The sequence below is a fragment of the Lineus longissimus genome, chromosome 19 (assembly GCF_910592395.1).
Source record: "Lineus longissimus chromosome 19, tnLinLong1.2, whole genome shotgun sequence".
NCBI lineage: Eukaryota > Metazoa > Nemertea > Pilidiophora > Heteronemertea > Lineidae > Lineus > Lineus longissimus.
Genome location: NC_088326.1, coordinates 11162075 through 11187745, shown reverse-complemented (window position 1 = coordinate 11187745; position 25671 = coordinate 11162075). Strand labels below are relative to the sequence as shown.

The window sequence follows — 25671 nt, the reverse complement described above, 5'->3', positions numbered from 1 at the left end:
TTAGAGTGTGCATTGTCACTCCTAACGTGGCCTTGGGATATAAGACTGAGTTTCCATAGAGTGTGCATTGTCACTCCTAACGTGGCCTTGGGATATAAGACTGAGTTTACATAGAGTGTGCATTGTCACTCCTAACGTGGCCTTGGGATATAAGACTGAGTTTACATAGAGTGTGCATTGTCACTCCTAACGTGGCCTTGGGATATAAGACTGAGTTTACATAGCATTCACCGTGTCACTTTTCCTGATGTTGTTCCGTGACAGATTTCAAGCCTCAGTCAGTTAACAAACATGAAGTGACAAGTGGCAAGTTACATATGAAACCGAGGGGACACATTTGGTGATTGATGTATTTTGATGTTGTAATCTAACATAACACATGAGTGATAAGCATTGATCTTGGGTCTCAGAGATAGCCATAGAAATGGATATGTTAAAGACAAAAGAAATAGCAAGATTGAGAAAAAAATGAGCTGGTGTGGTCACATAAGTCTCCTGCTTCCTCCAGCCAATCAGCAGACGACACACTGTGGTTACCATAGCAACGGCTACCATAGCAACAAGGCTATTTGCATTGTTATTTTGCCTGTAGGTGAACGGACAGAGCTTATTGGGGGCGACGCATCAGGAGGCCGTGCGGGCGTTGAGAAGCGTTGGTGATAAAATGATGGTTATGGTGAGCGATGGGTTCGATCCTAAATTATTGGAAGTGTCGCCCACCAATACGGTTGAACGAACATCGCGGGCCGATTCCATCTCGAGCATTGACCGTGAAGACGAGGAGCATTCGTTAATCAAACAGGTATACATATTTGGGTGATGGTTTCCATAGTTATGCTTCATGGTTGCCAAGGTAGTGTGTAGTTGCCATGGTAATATGCTTGGTTGCCGAGGTGTAATGATTGGTTGCCAAGGTAAGGCTTGGTTGCCAGGGACATGCATGGTTGCCAAGGTAACACCTACTGGGGTAACTAACATCTGGTTGTTAAGGTCATGGGCATTTGGTCTAAACGTTGCACAGGCTTTTGGTCTAGATTTAACAACAGTACATTTGGTGGTGAGGTCTGTCCTGTTCACCTTTGTAATTCCCTCCCTTTCATAACATTAATAAAAACATATCTGTTGGTGAACTAATCTATTTATGGAAGTTTTTTTATGTGAAGTTCAGAAACTGTGGTGAAGAAAACTTAAAATTATTTTAGTCTCTGTACTAAGGTCTTCTTGCAAAAAAACTCTAATTGAAATCAAAACTCTTGAGACGTCTACCATAGTTTGGCCCTTCATTTCACTGAAAACTCTGTGGTATATTCGACTTGGGAACAACCTATCTGTAGTGAGTCAGGACCCTGGAACCCAATCACTTTGTCCTTCTTTTACCGATATGGGTGGAATATGGCCCTATATCATAAAATTGGCCCTTTGCTAAATGGTCGCAGTTTTGTCTTTGAGTGCTTATAGCTTGGAATGCCAGCTGCAAATGAAAACTTTAAAAAACAATGATAATCCTAAAATCTGATATTTGTGTTGGTAGAGAATAAGAAAATTGATTGGGTTTACTGGTCCATATGTGTAGCACATCACAATCCTGCTTGCGGTGTTTGACGAAAAAACCTTGTCTCTCGTCTTTCTGTCTCCCTGTCTGGTCCATGTGCCCAAGTTGAATATACCTTTCACCCCCATTTCCCTGTATGGACTCTTCCAGTAAATGCATTAGACAAGTCCATAAGGAAAAGTTGGGGTGTAAAGGTTAACACATTAATCGTAAAAATTGTTATTTGAGTGGGCTCATGATGGTTCGTGATCATTTTAAAGTGCCGTGATCTTAGTTCAACCAGTTACAATAGGCTGGTTTTGCAAGCCTTACGAATAGTTTCAAATGATGAAGTACAATGTATGTAAATGCATTTTATCAACAACTTTTAAAAAATTCCCCCAATTTCTAATAAGCTATTGAGCGTGAAAGCTAATTTAGGAGTTTTGCATGAATGACTTAGCACAGGATTGGTGATACCACAGACCTCATTCTTCGTCACTCGTAGGAGTTGCAAAACCTTACTATCGACTGTCCTGCCAGGCAGAAAAGAGACTCACATGTAAAAAGTATCATTGCTATACAATTTCACATCATGGAAAATTTTGGATTGGAATTTATTTTGCAGTATCCTACTTTGTATGAAAAAGGTCTTGCATTATTTACAACTTCAAGTCGATGATTATTTCAATCCCGTAACAAAATACTATGCACTTGTTGACCCATTACTCGCACTAGTTGACCCGTTACCTGCACTGGCAGCCGTTACTTGCACTAGTTAACCCATTACCTGCACTGGCAGCCATTACTTGCACTTGTTAACCCATTACCTGCACTGGCAAACGTTACTTGCACTAGTTGACCCGTTACTCGCACTCATTGACCCCAGCTTATTCTCCTCCCACTTTCAACCTCTCTAACACCACCTATCTCTTTCAGACGTCACTAGACGAGATCTCATTCGATTCTGTGAAGGTACCTCTGATGTTTTATTGTCACCGATGTTTTATTGGTCAGCACGCACGTTAATAGGTGTCCTGTCACGATTGAGGGTGAACAATTCTAAGTGAAATTAGGATGCCTTGGGCTAGCAGTTAATCACAGGCAGTACTCATCTGGCCTACATCTGCAAATAAGCAGCACTGTCTACCTAATCTGACATCTGTTTATGAACCCTACTCGGCCCAAGTCTGAGCTTGTAAAGTAATGTAGTTGATGGTTGATGGGCAGTTCTTGACACAATATTAAAAAGACATGTGTTGAGATCAACACTTGGTTACTTTTTGAACGTTATTTATTTTGAAACCTCAATTCTGACAGGGTCCTCATTCTGTTTCACGAGAAAATGGCACTCAAATTTTGGTGACTTTACACCAAGAATGAAGCAGTTGGTCATGTTTTATCTGAAACTTCAAAGTCTGAAGTACAATATTATCTAAAAATACTTTCTTGGCCAGAATCGGTCAAACCATGACCCAGAACGGTCCATTTGAAGCAAATACTGACATCTTTTTTTACTCGGGCATTTTATTTTTTTGGGGCTCTGCTGTTTTCTCGTGAAATAGACTATTGTCATGCTGTTGTTTAGGAATATTGTCTGTATCTGATGTTAAAGCTCTTTACCTATGGTGCTTGGTGCAGTTACGCTCATTATTTCTTAAAAAATTTAGGGACCTTTGAAATCATGCTGTAAATAGTTCGAAAAAAACCAAAAATCATAAAGCTTGGATTTACTGTGTAGATGCTGTTAAGCTGGTTGAAGGGGCCTGTTCAAAAGAGGCCTACAATGTGAAACAGATCACCTAAACCGGCTAAATAGCATCTATACAGTATTTTGCATTTCCAAGTTAGTAAGAGTGATGTTTGACTGTTGTACTGTATATTGAAGTGTATAGGCATGTTTAGGCTATGATGATTTCAAATAGGTAAACATCCCCTTAAATATTTCACGTAACATTTCATCTCGAAATGTTTTCTTTTTCCGCTAGGTTGTAAAAAAGACTGTTGTGCAAAAGGTAACGCGTTTAAGATTGATTGTTCGTCTTTCTTAAATTGCTGACCCACCCAAACCCGTATTAACATGACAAGTACCTTACAAATTTGGATCTCTTTGTTCTGTCTCAAAGGACCGATGGTATTATTTAGGGCATTATGACAAAGCTGTTGGCTGCCCAGTCACCTTTCACTCAACAGTACCAGTGCCTGTCATTAAATGACATAATAACTTCTTTGGAATTATTAGCGAACACCAAAACCAGGAAAACCCCCTGGCTATGGCATATTGGAAAGATGAAGGTTTGGGGTTCTGACCCAGAAAAACTTGGAAATTCAAATGCCAAATATGTGTTTTTCTGGGCATCTGATGGGCTAAAATAAGGACTTGTTCTTTGCTTCTGGGGAAGAAGTGCCCTAAAAAAGCATTGATCTCCGCAGAAAGTGTGTGTGTGTATGGGGGGGGGGGGGGGGGGGGGTGCCACATGCACTACCCCCTAAATCTGCCTTTGTATGTCGACTCAATAATATAGGTGTTAATGAACTGTAATTATGAGTCAGGAAATGTATAAATCTGGGAATGAGAGAGAAATAAGTTGGATACGTCAATCCTCTTCCCAAAAATTTTCGTAAAATTGTTTCAGTTATGTTCATGGACATATGTTTACAAAATTTTAGCCCCTTGCTTTACTAATCAGTGTTTTGTGTTGAAGAATATTGCTTTTTATGCCCAGTTCCATTCTTCAAAATAGTTTTCAGGATATACGCAGCACTGCTCACAGCTTGTACAATCAATCTCTTCTTGCTTACTTTTGTCTCAGTTTTCAATTCAAATTTCAGGAAAATTTTTCATTCAAAACTCAAATATTATTTTCGCTCATTCAAATCTCCATGAAACCAGCTTCAATTACTAACAATTAAAGTTTTCCTTCATTCTAATCAGATTTGAGATAAGTAATTGGACCATCTGCTAAGTCATGAAAATAACCTCTTTTGTTACTGTGAACTGTGAAATTTTCCTAAGTTCCTGAGTATTTTTGCAATTCTTACAAATCTGTGAACGAAATGCATGAAAATTCATTCATTAATTTTTGGTGTGCTGCCCACTTCACCGTTTAAATACCCAACTCGTCACCCTAGCCCCTTTGCAAAAAAAATGATTTTTTTTAAAAATTGAATTGTTTTTAAAATTTGAATTTTTTTTAAAATTTGATTTTTTTTTAATTTGAATTTTTTCTCGAAATTTTGTATTTTTTGCGCTTACACCCTCATCTCCTTCATTACCATAGGAACAAGCCGCTATGAAAGAAGCCGAAGAATGGGAGAAAGAAGAACAGGAAGAATTAGTAAGTAGATGACCTTGACCTTTGACCTTCACACATCATTCCAAGGTCATCTGCTGGAATTCCAATCTATAAGCAAATTTCATGTGATTTTTTTTCTTTCTGTATTATTGAACTGTGCAATTTTGCCTTTTACTACACCGATTCTTTTGTCAATGTGTTGTACGGTATAATTTAAATGTCACAACTAACTCCATTTTTGGCAGTTGCAGGAGCTACAAAGACAATTAGAACTTATTTCACTGTTTAGTAAACTTTTTTTCAATTGTACAATACTAAACTTTTTTACCAGTTGGACATTACTAAACAGCTTGGTAAATGTATAATACTAAATATCACAGTCTTGCACGGCCCCCATTGGGCCCCACGTACTAAAAAAACCCATATTTGACCCTTTTGGCCAATTTCTGATCAAAATTTTTTTTTCTCATTCATTTTATTTCATAACAAATTGTCATATATCATGCATGACCTCCCCGTACTAACCCCCTTAACTTACCCCCTTCTCGTTTGCAGGAAAGCGCTCGTCGCGAGCACGAAAATAACGTCCGAGATTCCGAGGACGATGAAAATTTAGACGAAGACGAGGTATGTTGACATCTGCACGTTGCTAGGCAACTGTCTCCAAACAGCGGCTTGGAACTCACTGTGTATCACTCAAAGTTGGACAAGGTTCAAATGCGAGCGTTGATTTCGATGCAAGGTGCCATGTTGCATTTGTCCGACCTTTCAGGGCATGACATATGATGCTTTAGCGGATAAAATTTGGTTTTGTAAATTTGACAAGCAGTTTTATTTTGTTGGGATTTCGGTGGGTCAGCATTCATGAAATTGGGTTGCAAAGTAGAGTTTCGCAATTTTTGATTCTCTTATGATGAACTTATAAATGATGTTTAGAGTTCAAGTAATAGCTCTAAAATTTGTTTTTTATACATGTGGAGATTGAAAGTTTCATTGTCCTCTGTGTCCTCTGTCACAAGGTCGTAAGCAAACACAGAACGGGGGCAAACTGCATCAGTTAACCGATAATTCGCAGCCCTAGACACCAGAGTGCTAAGAACAATCACTTGCTGTGTTTTTTCATGTGACTCAAAAGAAGAAAGACCTGAAACACACCGGGTTACTTACTGTGTTCAGCACTCGCCTCGTTGAACATTTGAACACTAAGTGCAGGTCTGCACCACAATCAACCTCCCATTTGAACCTGTGTCTGTGTGCCTAGGTGACCTGGACTCCTCCTTGTCCTGGGAAAAGAATAATTAGGGTGACCTTGACCCTTCCTCTTCCTTGCTCTGGGAAAAGGATAATTAGGGTGACCTTGACCCTTCCTCTTCCTTGCTCTTGGAAAAGGATAATCAGGGTGACCTTGACCCTTCCTCTTCCTTGTCTTGGAAAAGGATAACTAGGGTGACCTTGACCCTTCCTCTTCCTTGCTCTTGGAAAAGGATAATCAGGGTGACCTTGACCCTTCCTCTTCCTTGTTCTTGGAAAAGGATAACTAGGGTGACCTTGACCCTTCTCCTTGCTCTTGGAAAAGGATAATTAGGGTGACCTTGACCCTTCAATCCTCTTCCTCGCTCTGGGAAAAGGATAATTAGGGTGACCTTGACCCTTTTCCTTGCTCTTGGAAAAGGATAATTAGGGTGACATTGACCCTTCAATCCTCTTCCTCGCTCTGGGAAAAGGATAATTAGGTTGACCTTGACCCTTCCTCTTCCTGGGAAAAGGATACTTAGGGCGACCTTGACCTTTCCTCTTCCTTGCTCTGGGAAAAGGGTATTTTAGGTGGAAGATATTCAAATAGTTATGGGATTTCTGTTTTTCAGAAAAAGAAGGAATTTTGTTCTTTCAGATGTTAAGATATCATTTTAGGTCAATTTCAAATTTAAAGGACAATGTAAAACAAATTTTTCGTTTTAATACATTTCGGTATCTTTTTATCAGTTTTGATTGCTTTTATTCTTGTAGGATTTGCATTGTGAAAATTTCACAGGTTTTGAAATCTTTCCGCATGCTATTCACGTTTTACTATCTGTACAGAGTTTTGTACATCTTGAATGCCTGGACATGTAAATTTTAAAATTTTTACAATTTTAAACAAAGTAGATATATTTACACATTTACAGAACCTTATTGAAATGACTAATGGCACTATCTGTTTCACGATGAATTTTACAGCAATTGTCAGAGAAAAAATGTCGAAACCAATTATTGGAAAGCCCTTTATCAGCACTTTCTGATGGTACCATTACTAAACTTATAGAAATCTATTGACCTGACTATTTGCAGGAAAGCTCTTGATGGGCACTCTATGATGGTACCATTAGTAAACCTATTGACATGACCATTTGCTGGAAAGCTCTTGATGGGCACTCTATGATGGTACCATTAGTAAACCTATTGACATGACCATTTGCTGGAAAGCTCTTAATGGGCACTCTATGATGGTACCATTAGTAAACCTATTGACATGACCATTTGCTGGAAAGCTCTTAATGGGCACTCTATGATGGTACCATTAGTAAACCTATTGACATGACCATTTGCTGGAAAGCTCTTGCTCAATACTCTCTAATGGTTCTCTGTATACAATAATCGTTGATCTAAATTTGGGCTAAAAATCGATTTCTGAAATTTCATGATGATAGCCTGTCTGTTTGAGTATCTTCCTTAAGTTTGTCCTGTGTGTCTCTGTATAGCAAACATCAACCAACTTGACCCAAAGCCTGTGTACATTTGATGTACAAATGTACACTTTAAAAGTTGACTCAAGTTTGGTCGGCGTGACATTACACTACTCTTGCACTAGACTCTGTGTAGATTTGCCTGAAGTTTATCTCATCTCCGATTGAAGTGTGCAAGTTTTAAAAACCTTCCGAATCCGGATAGTATTCTATTTTTAACTCATGATGTCTTCTAAAAATATGTAAATGTCAAGTTGTATTGTATCATGTGAAAACTGACAATATTTGTCTTCAGTCCATATACTTGTAAAATATTGTTAACCCCTTTATTTCCACGGGCCTGATATTATCATGAGAGAGGATTTCAGTCAAAATCTTAAGTTGGGCAAAAATGTTAAACTTTATGGTTTCGTAATTTGAAAATGGACCCAATAAATGGGCGCCAAAGCTAAATATATTGTTTTCGCCGACATATTGAGCCACGAAAGTAAAGGGGTTAACTGATAATGAATGTTGGCTTCTTGCTTTCAATGGTCGGAATTTGTTCAGGTGGTTTTGAAGATGCCTCTGCCAAACATCAACTTCGTTTTTCATGACAGATTGATAATGTGGAATAAACTGCCAACAGCTCATGATTCAAAACTGCCATAAGTGGCTTGGCCACCATTCCTGATCTCCATTTCACGAAATATGGCGCTACAGGCAAATCAAGCCGAAAAAAAGTGCAGAAATTAGTCAGAATTTCACTTCAAATGACTTTTTCTTGGTCATGCTTTGTCCGATTCTGGCCAAGTAAGTATTTTTTTACACTTTGGACTTTAAAGTTTCAGAAGAAATTGAACATTTCGTTGGCATTTATCTTTTTCTGTAAGAAATCACCAAAAATCAGAGTGCATTTTTTGTGAGATTGAGTACAATTTTGTTAGGCAGATGCTTCAGTTTGATCGAATCCAACTGGAGAACAAAGCTGGTCCTGATAATTCGCCTTGGAAGTTGAGAAGCCACTGTCCTCTTCACCTCAATACATTGACTGCTTAATTCACGAGAATACTCGTGGTCGGCAAATCTGACGAACAGATTGCTACGAGTATTCTCGGTATGGGCAGACTTCATGTTATAATAGATGTAAGATTAACCAGAACACCATGTCTGTATTCTCTCATCACTGATTTCTGTTATCAAGAAGTAATAAAGATAGTCTTTATTAACTTTTTCTGTTATGATAAGCTCTAAGGTAGTGAACTGATATTTCTGATGAATATTTTTATGCCATCCATACACATGTATTCAAAACCTGACCTCACCCTAAATTTAGTTTTTTTCCAGACACACTCGGATCCGCGATCCTTATTTTATTAAATTTGCAAAACAAAGACTGATGTATTACACACAATGATTAGAATCCCTTTAGTTTGATCTATCATTAATTTGTAAGAAGTCCGTTGTTTCCTTCTTATTACATTTCCTCACTAATTAGCCAATTTAAGCTAATCTGGACACAACTGCATGCCGATTTTAAATGTTGACTAACAGATGTGATGGCCCATGAATTTTACTCAGTGTTGTGACTGAAAATATGCAGTGAATTTACAACCGAACCAAACACCAGGGGTAGGGAGCATCGATATTGGCCAACATTTTAAGCACAGCAGAACACACCCTCTTGATGACCTTGCTATTTAGGTCAAAGGCGCAGCCAAATACCAACAGTATCTACCCCTGGTGTGAAAATTTGGAACCAGTGTGAACCCTGTGATTGTTGTTTTCCCGGTGTCAGTGGTCAGTGGCGCACACCCACGGTTATCCACAAACGCACAGACCCACACCTTTAGTCTCTTCCTTATTTCATTTAGTTATCTTCCAACTTTTTATTCTGTTTCCAATTCAACTATAATTTCAACTTGATACCACCGGTAATACATAGCCAGATAATTACACACACACCAGTTTAAAGATTCACCAATTTCATTGGTCGGTTTAATTGACACTCGCATCTGATTCGCTTATTCGAATGAAACATTCTTCTGATTGGTCAATTTGAAAAAAATCCTTCTAATTGTTAAATTATTGGAGCTTCATGCTCTCAGCTGATATGACCACAGCTTTTGAGAGCGCCACCTGTGCGTGACTAAACTAAATCTAACAGAATAGTCAAAGCCTACAAATGGCCGTCGTGAATTTTTGATGTATTCTTGTTTTCAACAAGTGCGTGTTCAGGTTATGAATGTGTACCATTCTCACTGGTTTCTTTCATCATTTTCGTTCTCCTGCTTCATTTTGGTCCTGTGTAATGTTTATATTGTACCCCCTGACATGGTGAATGATCTTGTTGTCTCTCCCCCCAGCACCTGTACATTTATTACCCCATGTTCGTCTGTGCAGTAACACAAATTTCTGATGTCCATCCTTGGGTGTGCTGTTTCTCCATCCAGTGTGTCAAAACGGCTTTCCATCTGGTTGTGTCAAAGTGGCACTCCAGCTAGCTGTGTAAAAGCAGCTCTCCAGCTTGCTGTGTAAGAGCAGCTCCCCAGCTTGCTGTGTCTAATCGCTCTCTGCTGTGGAAACACGGCTGGATATACTAATGCTCGGACATGTTTTGCCACAGTGCGAGAAGTGATTTTCATTACCAAGGACATTTTCTCCCTGAGCAGGCGTGCCATATCTTTCTGTGAAAGACTGCCTGCATTTGTTAGCCAGGTGGACAAGGGTGACCTCTATATCTGATCCAGATTTCTTCTATCTGCTTTCTTAACATTTTGCAGCTTCCTTGCATAACAATTTGTCTGCACTTTTTCAAATTGACAAACATAAATTTGAATCAAACTTCTGGCTTTGTTACTTTCGCTCGATATACAATAAGTCACAGTGCTGCCATCTTTGCTGCTATCTCGCATTCCAGTTTAGCATATAGGGGGAGCTGTTTGTGGTTTCAGCCAAAATGCTCAATTTTGTTTCATTTTAGTTGAAAGGGCTTGTGGATTAGTGAAGTAGGTAATGGCTTGCAATTCGGGTCTAAGTTTGTAGCTATATGTGGTCATCGCTTAGGTCTATCTCTAATTTTAAAAGTTTGAATCCTAGACTTAAAATTACGTTTAAAATCAACCAATGCTGTAAATAATAGGGGGCGCTTAGTGGCTCTAGTCTATATACACCATATAGGACTATATTTAAGGCTGTAAATAATTTTTTATAAATGATGAATTGGGAGACCTATTTTAGCAGAGTGTGTCTGTTTCTTAGTTTGCTTGGCTGTGACCTACATGTAACTAGCGATAATTGTTAAGGAGGGTAAACTGGGAAGGGGGGTGGGGAGGGGGGGGGGGGCATCAGTGTTAGATGCAGTGAATTTTAACCTAGATGGCTACATCTGTATAAAATTTGGCTGTTGTAGGAGAACCTGTTGCAACATGCTAAATGAAGAAACCACCTCCATGTAACTTAAACTGTATTGTTCTTGGGGGAGGAAGCCTTAACCTGCAGAGTCCATATTGACTGATTAATTAAAGAATAGAATTGATTAATCTTACCAGTACTTATTAATTGAATTCATATCCATAGGCTTCTTAATCATTGAAATATAGGCTTTAATTACTTAATTATATTTTAAGCTTATGTATTCGCAAAAAATATTATCCTTTTTCTTGACCTGAATAAGAATTTTTCAAGTTTATTTGGAACTTTTTAATTGTTGGTACTTGTTGCTCTTAGTTTTGTGCTAAAGAAGTAGAACTCATAAGATTTATTTTGTGGCCTGTACTTTTAAAATTGAACATGAACTGTTTTATCTACGTTAAAAGTGGTATAATTTTTACACAAAATTAACTTTTAGCTCAGCTAATAGGCCTAAACCAATATTGCTGAGAACGGAAGGCCGATGGAAGACTGTACATGTACATTGTATATTGTTTTAAATAGCTGGAGAGTAGGGTTATTTTGTCCCTTATAACGAGGCCTACTGCCTTGAATCTAGCTTCAAACAGAATTAAAGCAGATGAAATTGAAATAATGATGTCATTGTTTACACCCTCATTGCATGTGATTGTATATCTTGATTTGGCCTGTGTTGGTACAAGACAAGCTCGGTTAGAGACTATCTCATGTGAGACCCTCTTGCCAGAGTGCATATCTAAAAAGGCAAAAGTTTCCATCTAGAATCTATGATGGCCCACGGTAGATTCTATGATGGGAGTCCCATCATAGATTCCATACTGTGGCTTCCATCATAATGTAAACAGCAGAGTATGACCCATTAGACATCTTAGAGTGACAGTCTTCAAAATTTGGAAAATATATTTAGAATATTTTGCCAAATCATCTAATCTGGTATAGCTTCTTTGATGACTCGTCATAAATTCTATAATCGATTCCATCATAGGATCTATGATGGGTCCATGGTACATGTAGATACAACCATGTTGTTTCATCATAGATTCTATGATGGAAATTTTCCATATGGAATAATCTATGATGATTATTTTCCCTCATAGAATCTATGATGGAAACCTTTTGACCTTAATAGAGGGGAATTGTCTGCTTAGCCCTCTAGTTGGATTTCCAGCACTCCCAGTGTTGAAATCCACTATTCATGTTTACAAAATGTTCCTCACCTAAACATACAAAATCAGATCTGCCAGAAATGTGTAAAACTGCAAACAAACTAACCGTGTTAATTGTCACATCACCTAATTGCATGTGTTTGTACATCGTGCTTCACAACATACTGTTTGTAAATATTTTGGGCTTCAAGTCAAAACGACCTCCGGCCAAAACCTTCCCGGCTTTGTAAATGTCAAAACTTCCTCGCTTTTAGATGGTGAAAATCTTCTAAAGTTCTACCGAGAGGTTTTCTTCAATTGATATTGATGTTTTAGTTGAAAAGAAAGACGTAATTGATGTTTTCGTTAAAGATGGATGAAATTGTTGGTTTAGTTAAAGATAAAATTAAGTTTGGTAGCACTTTTGCCTTTGTGATGCTTGGACTTATTTGCAACTTTGTGGACTTTTGGTCCAATTTACAACCTTTCACTTCTTTGAGTTATGTGAATGAGACAAAAATGCATCTCACAAACGAACATATGAAAAAAATCGTAACAAAGTAAGTCAAAATGGACACATTATAGCAAAAGATAACATTATGTTTGGCTGGAGTTTGACCGAATCTCAAAGCGATGATGTTTTGGGTCTCATAACCTGTGGATGTTGTGACATGAGGACATTTTGACAAGTAACCCATATTTTGTTGGTATAATATCTCGAGGGTCACAACATATTTTTGTACAATGTGAAAGTCATATTTTCCTATTGTGAATAGTATCTGCATTATATGCAAAGGTCTATGTTAGTTTAAATTGGGATCCAGCGAGCAACGTAGCTTTCTCGGAATGTTCATTCGGTAGTTTGGCTATTCCTCTATCATGTGTTATCCCTGGCAGACCGGGAATTGAACCCGGGACCTCGGAGGTGACGGGCACTGGTGCCTCCACTGTGCCACTCCGACAGCCCACAGAAGTCGCGCTTTTCTGCATCACGAAAGATGGTATTGTCGTATGGTATTTTGCGCTCAATGTTCTGATGTAATGTTGGTGTGTTTCACTGCTGCAGTTTTGGGTTGACAGTGCAGTCTGCAGTATCAAAGTATTACTAGCCCAGCCTAAACAGACGCAAAACAGCTGGGCTATGTACCCATAATGGAAGCACTTGATGACACTACCACACCACAGGGTGGCCCAGAATTATTTTCCTTTGGACAATAGAATTCTATTGTGCATCCATTGTGTGAGGGAAAAAATAATTCTGGGCCACCCTGTATATAATAATCTTCTCCCTTCAAGCTCAAATGCAGCCACAACAAAGCAATTTGGTTTCAAGTCCAAAACTCTGCCCAAGGTTCACAAGGGGGAAGCCCAGCCGTCTGTCTTTTCTGTTTATATCAAAAACAAAACTGTGTGTCGCCAATGATGTATCATACATTATATATACTTAATTATGAATATATACAAAACCCTCATGGCTAAATATTATTTCTGTGGTGTAAAATTACCATATTCTTGCATTGTAATAAAATTTTTATATTTTATATAGAAGATTTTTATCTTTGATCTTTCAAATTGGTTCGCACAATCAGCTCAAATTTGAAAACACTAATCTTTTCACTTTATTTAATGTCATATCGTCATCAAGGGGCAATGTTTATTTCTTTCTCCATGCGCACATTGATTATAGTTTGGGCCCTTTTTTGTCTAATATCTCTGCATTATGTTGATATAGTGGCACTTCTGTAACAATGGAATGTTGAAATCAACAATGCACCTGTAGTTTCAATATCATGCATGTTGAAACTATGACATCTTTGTAGAGGCATTTGTACTAACATCACAGCCTGAGTTCATTCTTTACCAGAGGAGTGAAGGGTAACAAAATGGTGAATTTTATCTACAGCTGACGTCATGTCAAATTTAAAACTATGCATGCAAATGGGGTTTTGAATCAAATTGCTAGAGTAATGTTGTGATTGTTGGTAAAGTTTCGAGGGAATAACTTGGAGACACTGTTGGGGCTCGGGTCTCTGACGAGCGGTTCAATCCCGTGTAGATTTTGCACTTAGATTGGGAAACCCTCATCTTGTGTCTAGCCGCAAAACCGAAAAACTGAAACTCATCAATGATCGAGTGTTGAAATGCGCCCTCTTTAGCCGATAGCACTCTTTGATACTTTTATATTTTAGGTGAGTGACTGGGCCACATTTGGCTTTATAAACTGACTCAGTCCGAACAAAAATTTGTTCGCCATGACTCAAAGTAAACATTTGCCGATTGTGTGAACCAGTCTCTTTCAAAACATTTCAAACATCTTCTTACTGTCGTTGATAGAAAAGTTTTAGCATTCAAGCCGGTGAAATTTTGGTGGAGTTGTCAGGGAAACGAGTATGAGAAATCTTTTGTTTTGCAAAGTGTTCTCGCTAATTGGATAACTCAAATGCATGCAGATGAAATAGTGTTTTTTAGGGAAGTCGATCATGTGTAGAATTTCACTAAAATAATTGCATTTTTGATTAAAGTGTTTGCACCTCCACTAAAAAATGTTTGCACCTCCACTAAAATGTTTGCATTTTGACTAAAATTGTTTTAATTTTTACTAAAAATGTCACACTACCATACAATTCCGCCTCACATCATGTCTCGTTTTGTCTTGTGAAAAGTTTGTGCATATAAACTGCATTAACACAATATGACATAAATATTTTTGTATTGAAATTTTTGTAATATGTCAAAAATGCATCCATTTTGAAAGTCTACTGATAAATGGTGCATCACTAACTAATAAAATCGCCATCAGCCATGTACATTTCAGGAGTTCAGAATTTTTGTCTGAACATTGTCCCAACCCCTGAGTTAAATATCGTAAAATACTTTAAAACTTTGTTGTTGGAAATATATTATCCATGATCATTATATATCATCACTGACAATCCCACCGAAAATCCCTCTCTGACATATTTTCTCCTCAATTTCATCTTGACTAACACTGAAACCCCATCAGGACCTCGAATTTGACACATGTCTAGTCATCTTTCACCGTGACTAATACTAAAACATCATCTCTTTTCGATCCTCGGTTTTAGTTCATGTGAAAGAAAGTTAGTTTACTCAGCTTGACTAAAGAATTCACTGCCATTTCTGCACAAATGCCTCATATTTCATCAATAAAACCTAGACAGGAACTCTTTTTGGATAATGGCAGTGAGTTGTCAAGTCGCTCCACTCTTTTTGTGCTCTCCAGTCCCTTGCATATTTGCAGTCATATCACTTGGAAATCAAGCTATCCAAGATGGCCACCAACATCCAAGATGGCCGCTGAAGTTTAAGAATTTCTGAAGTTGTATGGCTGTAAAGAATTCCATGTCCTTCTCTGATTGCAAGCAAATCCCTAGGCCCGGTTCCTCAGTCAGCATCAGCAGTAACTTGGGCGTTAGATCCTGACAGTACGTTTGTGAATTGAAATTTACAGAAGGAGATGCTGTCAAGTTGAGCTAAAGCTGGTGCTCTAAAGCTGACTGAGCAACTGCCCCTTGCTATTCCCACCTCTCTGTGAGGAGATTACCTACCACCCTCTTTGAGAGCTGCCGTCTCACTTAAGCCCCCTTCCAATCCTCTCCCCTATCCATTCCCAAAATCTTAGTGAGAATGGTATGCATGTTAAATCATTCAAAAGAAATTGCACGATTGGACCCAGGACAAATTATTTAAATGGACATTTGTTTGCGTCGTGGGGTTATGCTGATCTGCCGCTATTTTTGCGTATTATCCATCCTCAAGGGAAGGAGGAGACTTTAGGACTGATATTCACCGCCAGTAAGATGGCATGTGGTTATGGAGATGTCTGCGGCCGAATAGTTCTGCATGTTGGCTTCCTGCATGTTGCAACCAGGAAGATAATAGACTTTTCTCAAAGGACTGGACAGGATCTTAGATGTTCGGAGGAAAGATGTGGATGTTTGCAGCACCTTGGACGAGGAACTGACGTGGATTTTTCTTTTCAAGTATTCAACATATCTTATCATAATAATGCTTCACGTTCGTTTATTGTTGTGGAATGTACTGTAGTGACAGTCATAGTCTGAATGCAGACGTTCTTTTTCAGAAACAGAAGTTGCCTTTGGGGCTATTTCTTCGAAGGATTTTGCAATTTTGAAACCGAAATGAATGACTACCGACCCAGTCATTTCCCTTCGGTGGAGTGGGAGTTATTTATCATTGTACTGTTGCTCAAACTAGAGTTTCACGTTGTAGTGTGATCTCGAGCTTTATCAAGAGTTCCAAAATCTTGCCGAATCCTTCAATGAAATGGCTGTAAGAATAAACTTGACACAGTACCATGCACTTTTGATTCTGTTCAATGCACACTAGTATAGAAATAGTAACTCTATTTGTTTTTGACATGTATGACATGTATGAATGTATGCACTATTTCAATTCTATTGCCTCTTGTGATTTCCATGCCGTCTATGATCGTATTTTAATTCCAGAAAGGGAGTTGGAAACATTTTTGAATGCTGCTTAACCCCACGCTGCTCCTTGTTGGCATGGGGCCAAAGTTAAGATCCTAAAGTGATGAATAGGCTGATTCAGGGCCTCCCTGCTGGTATCTGCATGTAGCATTTGGCCCAGAACCTGTATCCTCAATGAGCACTTTCATGGATCCAGTGTACTGTTAGGTGTTAGTTTTACAGCTGCATGATTTCAAACTTTATTTTGGGAGAATTTTTTTACGGATTTCTTCTTCCGATTCTCACGTGCGTCCCTATTTCTCTCCCAGAGATCGTCGTCAAAGTTTAGTATCCCAAAACCAAAGTCGGTAAGTTCTCAGATAGTTTTGGTGTCTTTTTGTTATGTTCTTCCAACTAACTGTTTTCGCATTAACCTGTTTTGACTTTCGATAGTTTGGATAGTTTGGATACTTTGCACCGTTTTTTGCCTCGAAGACTATCAACGGCGACATCTTTTGACTGAGCAAGGCACTAAAATCTGCCAAACGACTTTTTTTCTTAAACCTATCAACATGACCACTTGGTAAAACTGTCTGGCCCACCGTTTTCTGAAAAGACAAATATCTCAAATGTCCTCAAAATAAATGTCGATCGTCCTTAAATGACAGAATCAAGATCTAAGCAATATCATTCAGAAAACCAAGATATTCCTATGGAATTTGACTTGCAATAGACATTGCAACTCACTTTTCTGTGTGGTAGAAGGGTCTCTTTGGCATGTATGGTATGGTTTTATATTCTGATTCAAGAGGTAGACAAACACCAGGATCGGAATTGCTAACAAATCGTGCGAAAACGAAAATTTCCATGGCTGACAAATCTTAAAAATTAACACTGTCTTGTCCCAAGTCTTGTATTGTGAGGTGGCACACACTTCTGGGGTGAATCACTTGTCCTTTGCACGTGACAAACGTTTTAGATCTGAGGATGTTTCGTAATATTAAAGCACTGTTCATCCATAGAGCCATGTGGGCATGCGGACTTCCTCACTGTTGGAATTCGATATGACAATTTCACATGTATAGTGCACTGCCACTCATGATAACAATCTCCCCAAGTCACCACCAGAACTCCCCCAGTCGGCAGTAGCACTCCCCTCGTCAGCACTGGAACTCCCCTAGTCACCACTGGAACTCCCCTAGTCGGCACTGGAACTCCCCTAGTCACCACTGGAACTCCCCTAGTCACCACTGGAACTCCCCTAGTCACCACTGGAACTCCCCTAGTCACCACTGGAACTCCCCTAGTCAGCACTGGAACTCCCCTAGTCAGCACTGGAACTCCCCTAGTCAGCACTGGAACTCCCCTAGTCAGCACTGGAACTCCCCTAGTCAGCACTGGAACTCCCCTAGTCAGCACTGGAACTCCCCTAGTCAGCACTGGAACTCCCCTAGTCAGCACTGGAACTCCCCTAGTCAGCACTGAAACTCCCCTAGTCAGCACTGGAACTCCCATAGTCAGCACTGGAACTCCCCTAGTCAGCACTGGAACTCCCCTAGTCAGCACTGGAACTCCCCTAGTCAGCACTGGAACTCCCCTAGTCGACGCTGGAACTCCCCTAGTCGACGCTGGAACTCCCCTAGTCGGCACTGGAACTCCCCTAGTCAGCACTGGAACTCCTTTAGTCAACACTGAAACATCTAGTCACCACTGGATCCCCCTTAGTTACCACTGGTTCTCCCGGAGTCACCACTGGAACTCCACTGGAAATCTTCTGTTTACCAACAGAAAGCCACTGGGTCTCTTTTGGTTACCAATAGATCTCTACTGGATTATAACTAGAAGCACCTCTGCTTGTTGTCCACTGAATTATAAGTCGGAATCTCCAATGGGTGGTGAAACAGAATGTCTCTTCTACGTCTCATCAGTTTTAGATCTTATTCTTATCATACAATGCAAAAAACGACACATGATTGATGACATATTTTCAGCTGTGATTGCTGCGATGTTGTAAATTACTTTTATCATATTCATTGACTGCATTGATTTTCCTTTCTAACAGCTGTAATGAATTGTTTGCGAACATCTCTTACTAACTTTGCTTGTTATTAACTCAATTTCTTATTTCATCAATAACAGACTGATTTTGTTATGATATGTTCTGAACACATGGGGGAGTCCTGACTACACATTGTACTGAACACGCAATGGTCTGAACACACATCGGTATGAACACACTTAGGTATGAACATGCCACGGTCTGATCACGCAACGGTCTGATCACACAACGGTCTGAACACACATGAATACACAACGGTTCGTTATTGGAGCCAAGTTTTAGGTGCAAAAATAGCGAATTTGAGCCACAAACTTCGCATTCAAATTGTTTTGAAAGATTTCTTGTTGCTTTCGGATTTCAGGCTCTAGTCAAAAATGATGGTGATTTATATGGTCAGGCCTTAATCATTAGATAAATAAGGTGACTATGTGACCATTATAGCAACCACAGTCACCCAGCAACGCGGATTATCGAAACTTTAAAAAGATTCATCAGGTTGTGAGAAGTTTGATTGATATCACTATGAAAGATTGTACATATATACTTGTAAGAAGTGAAGCAAAAGGGACAGCCGTAACACAACATTTTCTGCGACCATCACGGAAACTTGTCGTGGAACAGGATGTGGTAGAATCAAGAATCAAGGAATGAACTAACACATCCTCTTTCGGCATGACACACAACAATCACACTGCAGACAATGCATTGCTCTCTACTTTACTTTTGTTCACATATTTATTATATTAATCAGTATCTCTGTGTTCATAAGCCTCCAACTGCATCAAAAATAGCTGATTTCCTGAAAATATTCCAGAACTCGGCACGTCACCACCATTTCCACCCACCCGTCCCATCCCGCATTCTTACTTCTCTTTGTTTTCCACCTATTTCCAAGACTTATGATTGTGTTTTGCATTTTACATTGTGTTCAAGAAAATCTGCATTTCTTTCAGCCGAGTGTCGTGTTTATAGCTCATTTTTTGGATGAGGGGATCAACCATGAACACCATCTGTGTTTTTTTCTCTTGATTTGCACATTTGGTTGAAATTCAATCATACAAATAAGGGAGCTATTAAAGTGGGCCGACCTTGTGCCTGCCTATAGTTTTCCTTTAAGAAATAAAAGTAGAATATGTTTAATTCGACATGTAGTACTTGCATTTCTTTAGAATTTTGTTGCAGTGTTAACTCTAAAATCCTATTACGTTGATTTAAAAATCTATCTATAACTTTATTTCATCGAACGTTGGTGATTTTACAAATGCTTTAACCCTATTCAGTTGATTTAAAATCTATCTATAACTTTGCATTCAACCCAACAACCGAAAAACCTTATACTAATTCACATATTTTTACTAATGCATTCAATTGGCATTATTTTAGATCATTTTTTTGTGTTGTGACTGCATCTTAATTTGAAATTTTGCATTTTAAACTTTGTGAGATTTATATTTGCATGAGTTTTACAAAATGTCCCTTTTGATACAATTATTAAAACTGGTTTGGATTGTTGGATTAACAATTCTATAATTTTTTGCTGTCTTTCAGTTAGAATTGTTCTTGGAGAAATTGATAATTACATGGACTAATATACAAATGTAGAGAAATGATGATGATGTTCTATACTATATAGTCTAGTTAAAAATTTTCAAATAGAACTTTTGTATTGCTTTCTACCAAAATGATCTACAGTCCAAGTCACAGTTGACATCCTTCCTGCTTCGCGTCTGTGACGTGCAACTCACATGCAAGTTGCGTGCCGAGTTAAACACCAAAGATGCTCTTCTCACTCTTATGTTTCGTGAGTGCAATGTATTCTGCGCGACCTATGAGCTGGGTGGTGTGCCAGTGACGCAAATTAAGGTATGTCAATTATGATGTGGACTGTAGCTATGGGGATAGTAATCTTTCCTATGTCAATTTGGAGAGCTCTTGGTCTTGGGGCAGCTATTGCATGAGACTTTATTCAGTCATCTGTGATAGATTCATTTTGTGTGGCCTGATGAAAAGCATGAAAGAGGGTGTCGGGGATGAAATGTTGGTCCTGAAAGTGTTAATACAGTTTGCTTCATTAAGTTTTTTCTCTTGATAAATATAAGTGTTCATCTCTTCAGATGATAATTGTAATGTTGTGATGTAGGCAGCTATCTGTGTTAAGTTCATAAATGAGGTTGATTTACTAATCGTAGGTATTTTTTTCTTGAGATTTTGAGAATTAAGATGTGGTTCAGCTATCAGCAAATATCCCAAGAAACCTAGGAATAATACTTCGTTTAATTTGTTAAGTTTAAAACTTGAAGACCTCTGGTTGAAGTTTACATTTAAAAACATTCTTTAGATGAGTACAGTCCACATCATAATTGACATCCCTTAAATCACACCAGTGGTGTGCCACTGACGCACTACCCAGTGTGTAAGTCGTTCTTCCTACGCAAAGGGATGACAATTGTGACATGGACTGTAGGTATCAGTCTTTCTTAGTAACTGAATTTTCGAAGTGATCTAATGAAAATATCCAAAGTACTATAACCATCCAATTTCAAAATGAAATATGTGAATTAGTGTAGTGTTAGAAAGATAGATGTCTCCCCTGGTGTTCTCAAGGATATTACAGCGATGGCTTTGGCATAACATATCAAAGACCGTTTCAATTTGAAATCTTATTGACAGACCATAGTGCGTGCAACTTTCTCACTACAGTTTTGTCTTTAGCACAGAAATGCCACGCATGCTGCTATCATCAAAATGACAGTTAGAAATTATGCCTTCGCCCCCTATCAACAACATTCAAAACCAACCAGACAGAACTATAGCTTTTGTAATTATACGTCTGCTAACTTGGCCTCTGAGGACACCAGGGGGCCCACAACGGGGTGAATGTTTACATCTGTCCTTTGTTCTCACTATCACCTAACTCTTACTTTGCCTTAACCCCCTAGTGGCAGCCCTCCAAACCAATGTCACGGATGTCTTGGGATTCTCGCCGACCGCTCAGCGAAAGTTACGACAATATTAACGACCCGGTTAGGGCCGCGCGTCTGCCCGGAGCAAAACCAGCATATCCTCGAGACAATCTTACGAAGGTAACCCATGTTTAGATGCTTTGAGTCGATGTATTGTGTTATAGTCCCTTTAAGTTTAGTTCATTCCCTTCTTGCCAGGTGGCACTTTTAAGTCCCACCCAGTTGCACCCTAATTTTGAACATAAAATTACTTCAGTACAAGTTTTACTGCTTGTGTAAAATCTCTGCCAAAGGGATTGTTTTCCCCCAGAATGCACAAGGACCTATTCAGCTTCAGCACTTACACGATCTCCAATCAAAGACAAAATCATTTTATTTGTATGCAATTTCGCTCATGCATAGGCCTAAGTAATCGCAGTAATCATGGTGATTACTTTTCCAGTTGTTCAGGCAGGCAGCAGGGGTGCGGCGTATCATGTAACCCCCTCCATAACCCAACCGTCACCCCTTCCATTTGCAAGAATAACTGTGAAACAACAACCAAAATTAGTTATGCATGAGCTGTATCGTGTACGAATAAAATATGGTACTGAATTCCAAAATCCAAGTATTTTGGATAGTTTTTGTTGTTTTTTTTTTCAACTTCGCCTTCATGACGTCGTCAAATCATTTCAGTCCTGGTGCTGTTCATCCCCGGGCCTATTCTGGCTCTTACGAAACGTAAGAAACCAATCTGTCGGCATTGTGCAAAATTTTCAACTCTTCTGTAAAAAATTTGAGAGTATTGTTGCATTTTACGAATCTGATGTCCTCCAGTCATTATTTGATGCATCTGGGAAGGGGCTTTTGAAAGTTTTTCTGTATGAATACAGCTTTTCAGTGAAACATCATATATGGCTAATCTTTGAATTTTAAACATTCGAGCATAAAAGTTCTCATTTACAAGTGGCTAATTTTTGAATTTTATACATTCGAGCGTAAAATTTCTCATTTACAAGTGGCTAATCTTTGAATTTTATACATTCGAGCATAAAATTTCTCATTTACAAGTGGCTAATCTTTGAATTTTATACATTCGAGCATAAAATGTCTCATTTACAAGTGGCTAATTTTTTAATTTTATACATTCGAGCATTAAATTTCTCATTTACAAGTGGCTAATTTTTGAATTTTATACATTCGAGCATTAAATTTCTCGTTTACAAGTGGCTTATCATTATATTTGAGCATAAAAGTTCGCATTTACAAGTCCACTGCCTCTGCATGTTTTGTGTTTTGTCTAGATCCGTAGTAAATTTTTTTTAAATTTTGATGCATGGTTTCTCTCTTGGAATAATCCTAGAAGAATGCTACCTTGCTGTTATTTCCAAGCACTTACTCCTGAAAGTTGTTAATTCTATCGATTGACAATTTTCTTTCTTCATCTTATAATTCCCTGTTGGCTAATTTGATTCCAAAGAAACGTCTTCAGAATGTTTAACGTCATATCAAAATATTGTAAAAGACAATTTCAACAAATAAACTTTAACTTTTCTGCTACACATTTTCAATAGATTACATAAACGGGTGCATGATTTTCATTTCTTCAGTTTTCTCATAAAAATTATCGAATTTTTGCGTTCATAAATTTTCAAAATGTTGGTTTACAAGTGATTGTATAAAATGTAGCATGCTTTTCATTTCTTTGTTTGATTTTCTTGTCACAAAACTTTGTTTTGACAAATCTGTCGTCAACTGATTCTTCCTTCTCATCTAGCTGTACCCGTGGACGGCCGCCTCCATGCTCCACCGATACAACCCAAAGAGACGGTCTTTACCGATCTCACTCTCCTACGATTGTCTCTTGCAATACGCCAGCGTAAGCCCCGTTAAAAGATGTCTGAATGGTGTTGCTTATTTTCGTTCATGTCCATTCAGGTGACACTAGATGGAGTCAACTATTTCATGTCATGGCCAATATCAAACTTGGCATGAAAATAATTGAAATTGGGACTAAATTTACAAATTTCAAACTGCCATAACACACAATATTTGTAAAATGACTTGCCTATTCTACACACAGTATTGTATATACCCAAAAAGATCTCTGTAAAGAAAAGTGAAAAAAGACACCTTGTAATCCGTGACTTATCCCATCGAAATCCACTTGATAAAAGGTTACAATGGTTGGCTTAGGGCTCCTAGTTCAGCCCTTAAAGAATAGGCATGGTGTTTTCTTTGTGCGTACTGTTGGCCTACTTTGAAATTTGTCAAACTTGCCCGAGTTCCGACCCTCCAACTGTGTCGAAATCTGTCACATGCTCAAAAGTTAACTCAACTAGCATGACAACCAAAGTGTTTCAATTTCATTTCAAATTTGCTTCGAACACCCACGTACTAAACCAGTTTGATGAAAACCGACCTCGACTTTGAAATCTCATCTAACTAATTTCAGTTACCATGGTTATTTGATAATTCTACCTTTCATACATTGATGTTCAAGTTATAATCCCAAAGTATGATTAAAAACCTAATCTGTCTCTCTCACTAGTCTTCAAATAAGAGAATTAAAGTGCGATTCAATTCGTGTGAATGCCAATATTGATGGTATGCCAAAATCCCTCGTGACAAAATTTCTTCCCAACTATTTCCTCGGAGTTGAATTGGACCTGATGGTCTGAAATAAGAATTTGAAATTAACCGGTTGCAATGCTATCAAGGCTTGTGGTTCTAACCAGTGTCAGAGCTAATGATGGCGTAACACCCGAATGACACGCCTTTTGACCTAAAGAGGCTCTGGGCGGGATTTTACAACAGACCTGTGCCATCGTCCACATGACGTAAATGACTCTGACCCACTTCAGTATAAAATGCATCAATAAAAAATTGTTTCAAAAATTAGAAATCAGGTTTCAGAGGAACACTCGATGGAGGGGGGGGGGGGCTGTCAAAAACTACATACCAAGTTTGATGGGAAATCCCCTGTCCGTTAAGGAGAAAGTCATGGACAAACAAAGGTTTTTCAAATTTAGTAAAGATGTGAGGGTATTCCGTATAGGTTCTGTATACACTTGAGCTAGTGTTGAGAAAATACAGACACATCAGCTGCTACATTGTACACCTTTGTTATTCATTAAGTCAGCTCATTCAATAATACAACGTCACATCTTACCACTGACCCCTGCGTGTGGCTGCAATTTTCAAAATTTCAGATTTTTTGGATGCCGATTCCAATCATTGTTCTACTAAAATCTGCAACTCACCAATCACGTGCTTCAATTACACTCATTAATCTCATATTTCATTAATTTTCATTAAATTATTGCATTAAAATTTAGTTTATATGAAATTTTTTTTTATCACGCTAAATTTGTTTTGTTTGAGTTCAGTTGCCCTTTGGACTACATATAGGCTGTTGTGTTCAATTTATGAATTTTTGTTTCTGCTTCGAAACAATCATCATCATGTAACCTCAGACACCGAATTTCGATCCGATCTGATTCTCGACTTGGCCACCAGGAGGCCAAAATTAAAAAAGGGAAAAGTGCCATATCTCGCTTATTGGTGACTTGTGTTCGATGATATTTGTATGGTCATTACTCCAAGCAACGATACATCACTTGTCATACCGACTTTGGTTTGACCTATATACTATACATGTAGCATGTTTCTTAACCAGGATGAATTCCTAACCACCAAATATCTATATGGTGAGCACAATGGCCCTTGGCCATTTCATTGTTTCTGCTCCGAAATAATCATCATCAACAAACAGATTGTTGTTTTTGCTATTAATAACATTGTCATAAATTAATATTCCCATGCCAGCTTAATGTTACTTAAAGTATTATTAGCATGAGCGCGTAATTTGCTAATTACTCCTGTAAATAATCATTATGTTGGAAAATATTGTTCTCCAACAAAAACACTTGGTTTATGGTGGAGTATTTACTTCAAACTATGACCTATTACCCGGTTCGAAGAAGTCGTGTTTCTTCCAAGTCCCTCCATTATCAAATGCCACGTACCACAGACATATGATCTAAATTTCTTCCATTATGATGTTGTTCCAACAATATATGGCCGTATCCCCCCCCCCCCATGTCAACACACCATGGCATCTCAGTCGTACAT

At 38.5% G+C, this 25671-nt stretch overlaps 1 protein-coding gene across 18 annotated transcripts in view; it reads left to right on the top strand.

Moving 5' to 3' along the window:
- The window catches only part of LOC135502760 (protein scribble homolog), a 112905-nt gene that overhangs the window by 57269 nt on the left and 29965 nt on the right, over window positions 1–25671 (top strand). For 8 of the 18 annotated variants that reach the window (XM_064795816.1, XM_064795820.1, XM_064795819.1 and 5 more), the window contains 7 exons: window positions 593–802; window positions 2471–2506; window positions 4813–4869; window positions 5383–5454; window positions 16866–16904; window positions 21535–21678; window positions 23315–23416. In XM_064795816.1, coding sequence (XP_064651886.1) covers window positions 593–802; window positions 2471–2506; window positions 4813–4869; window positions 5383–5454; window positions 16866–16904; window positions 21535–21678; window positions 23315–23416 — 660 coding nt within the window. The remainder of the gene's footprint in view (window positions 1–592; window positions 803–2470; window positions 2507–4812; window positions 4870–5382; window positions 5455–16865; window positions 16905–21534; window positions 21679–23314; window positions 23417–25671) is intronic. The other 10 variants (XM_064795827.1, XM_064795825.1, XM_064795832.1 and 7 more) reach the window with 8 other exon arrangements.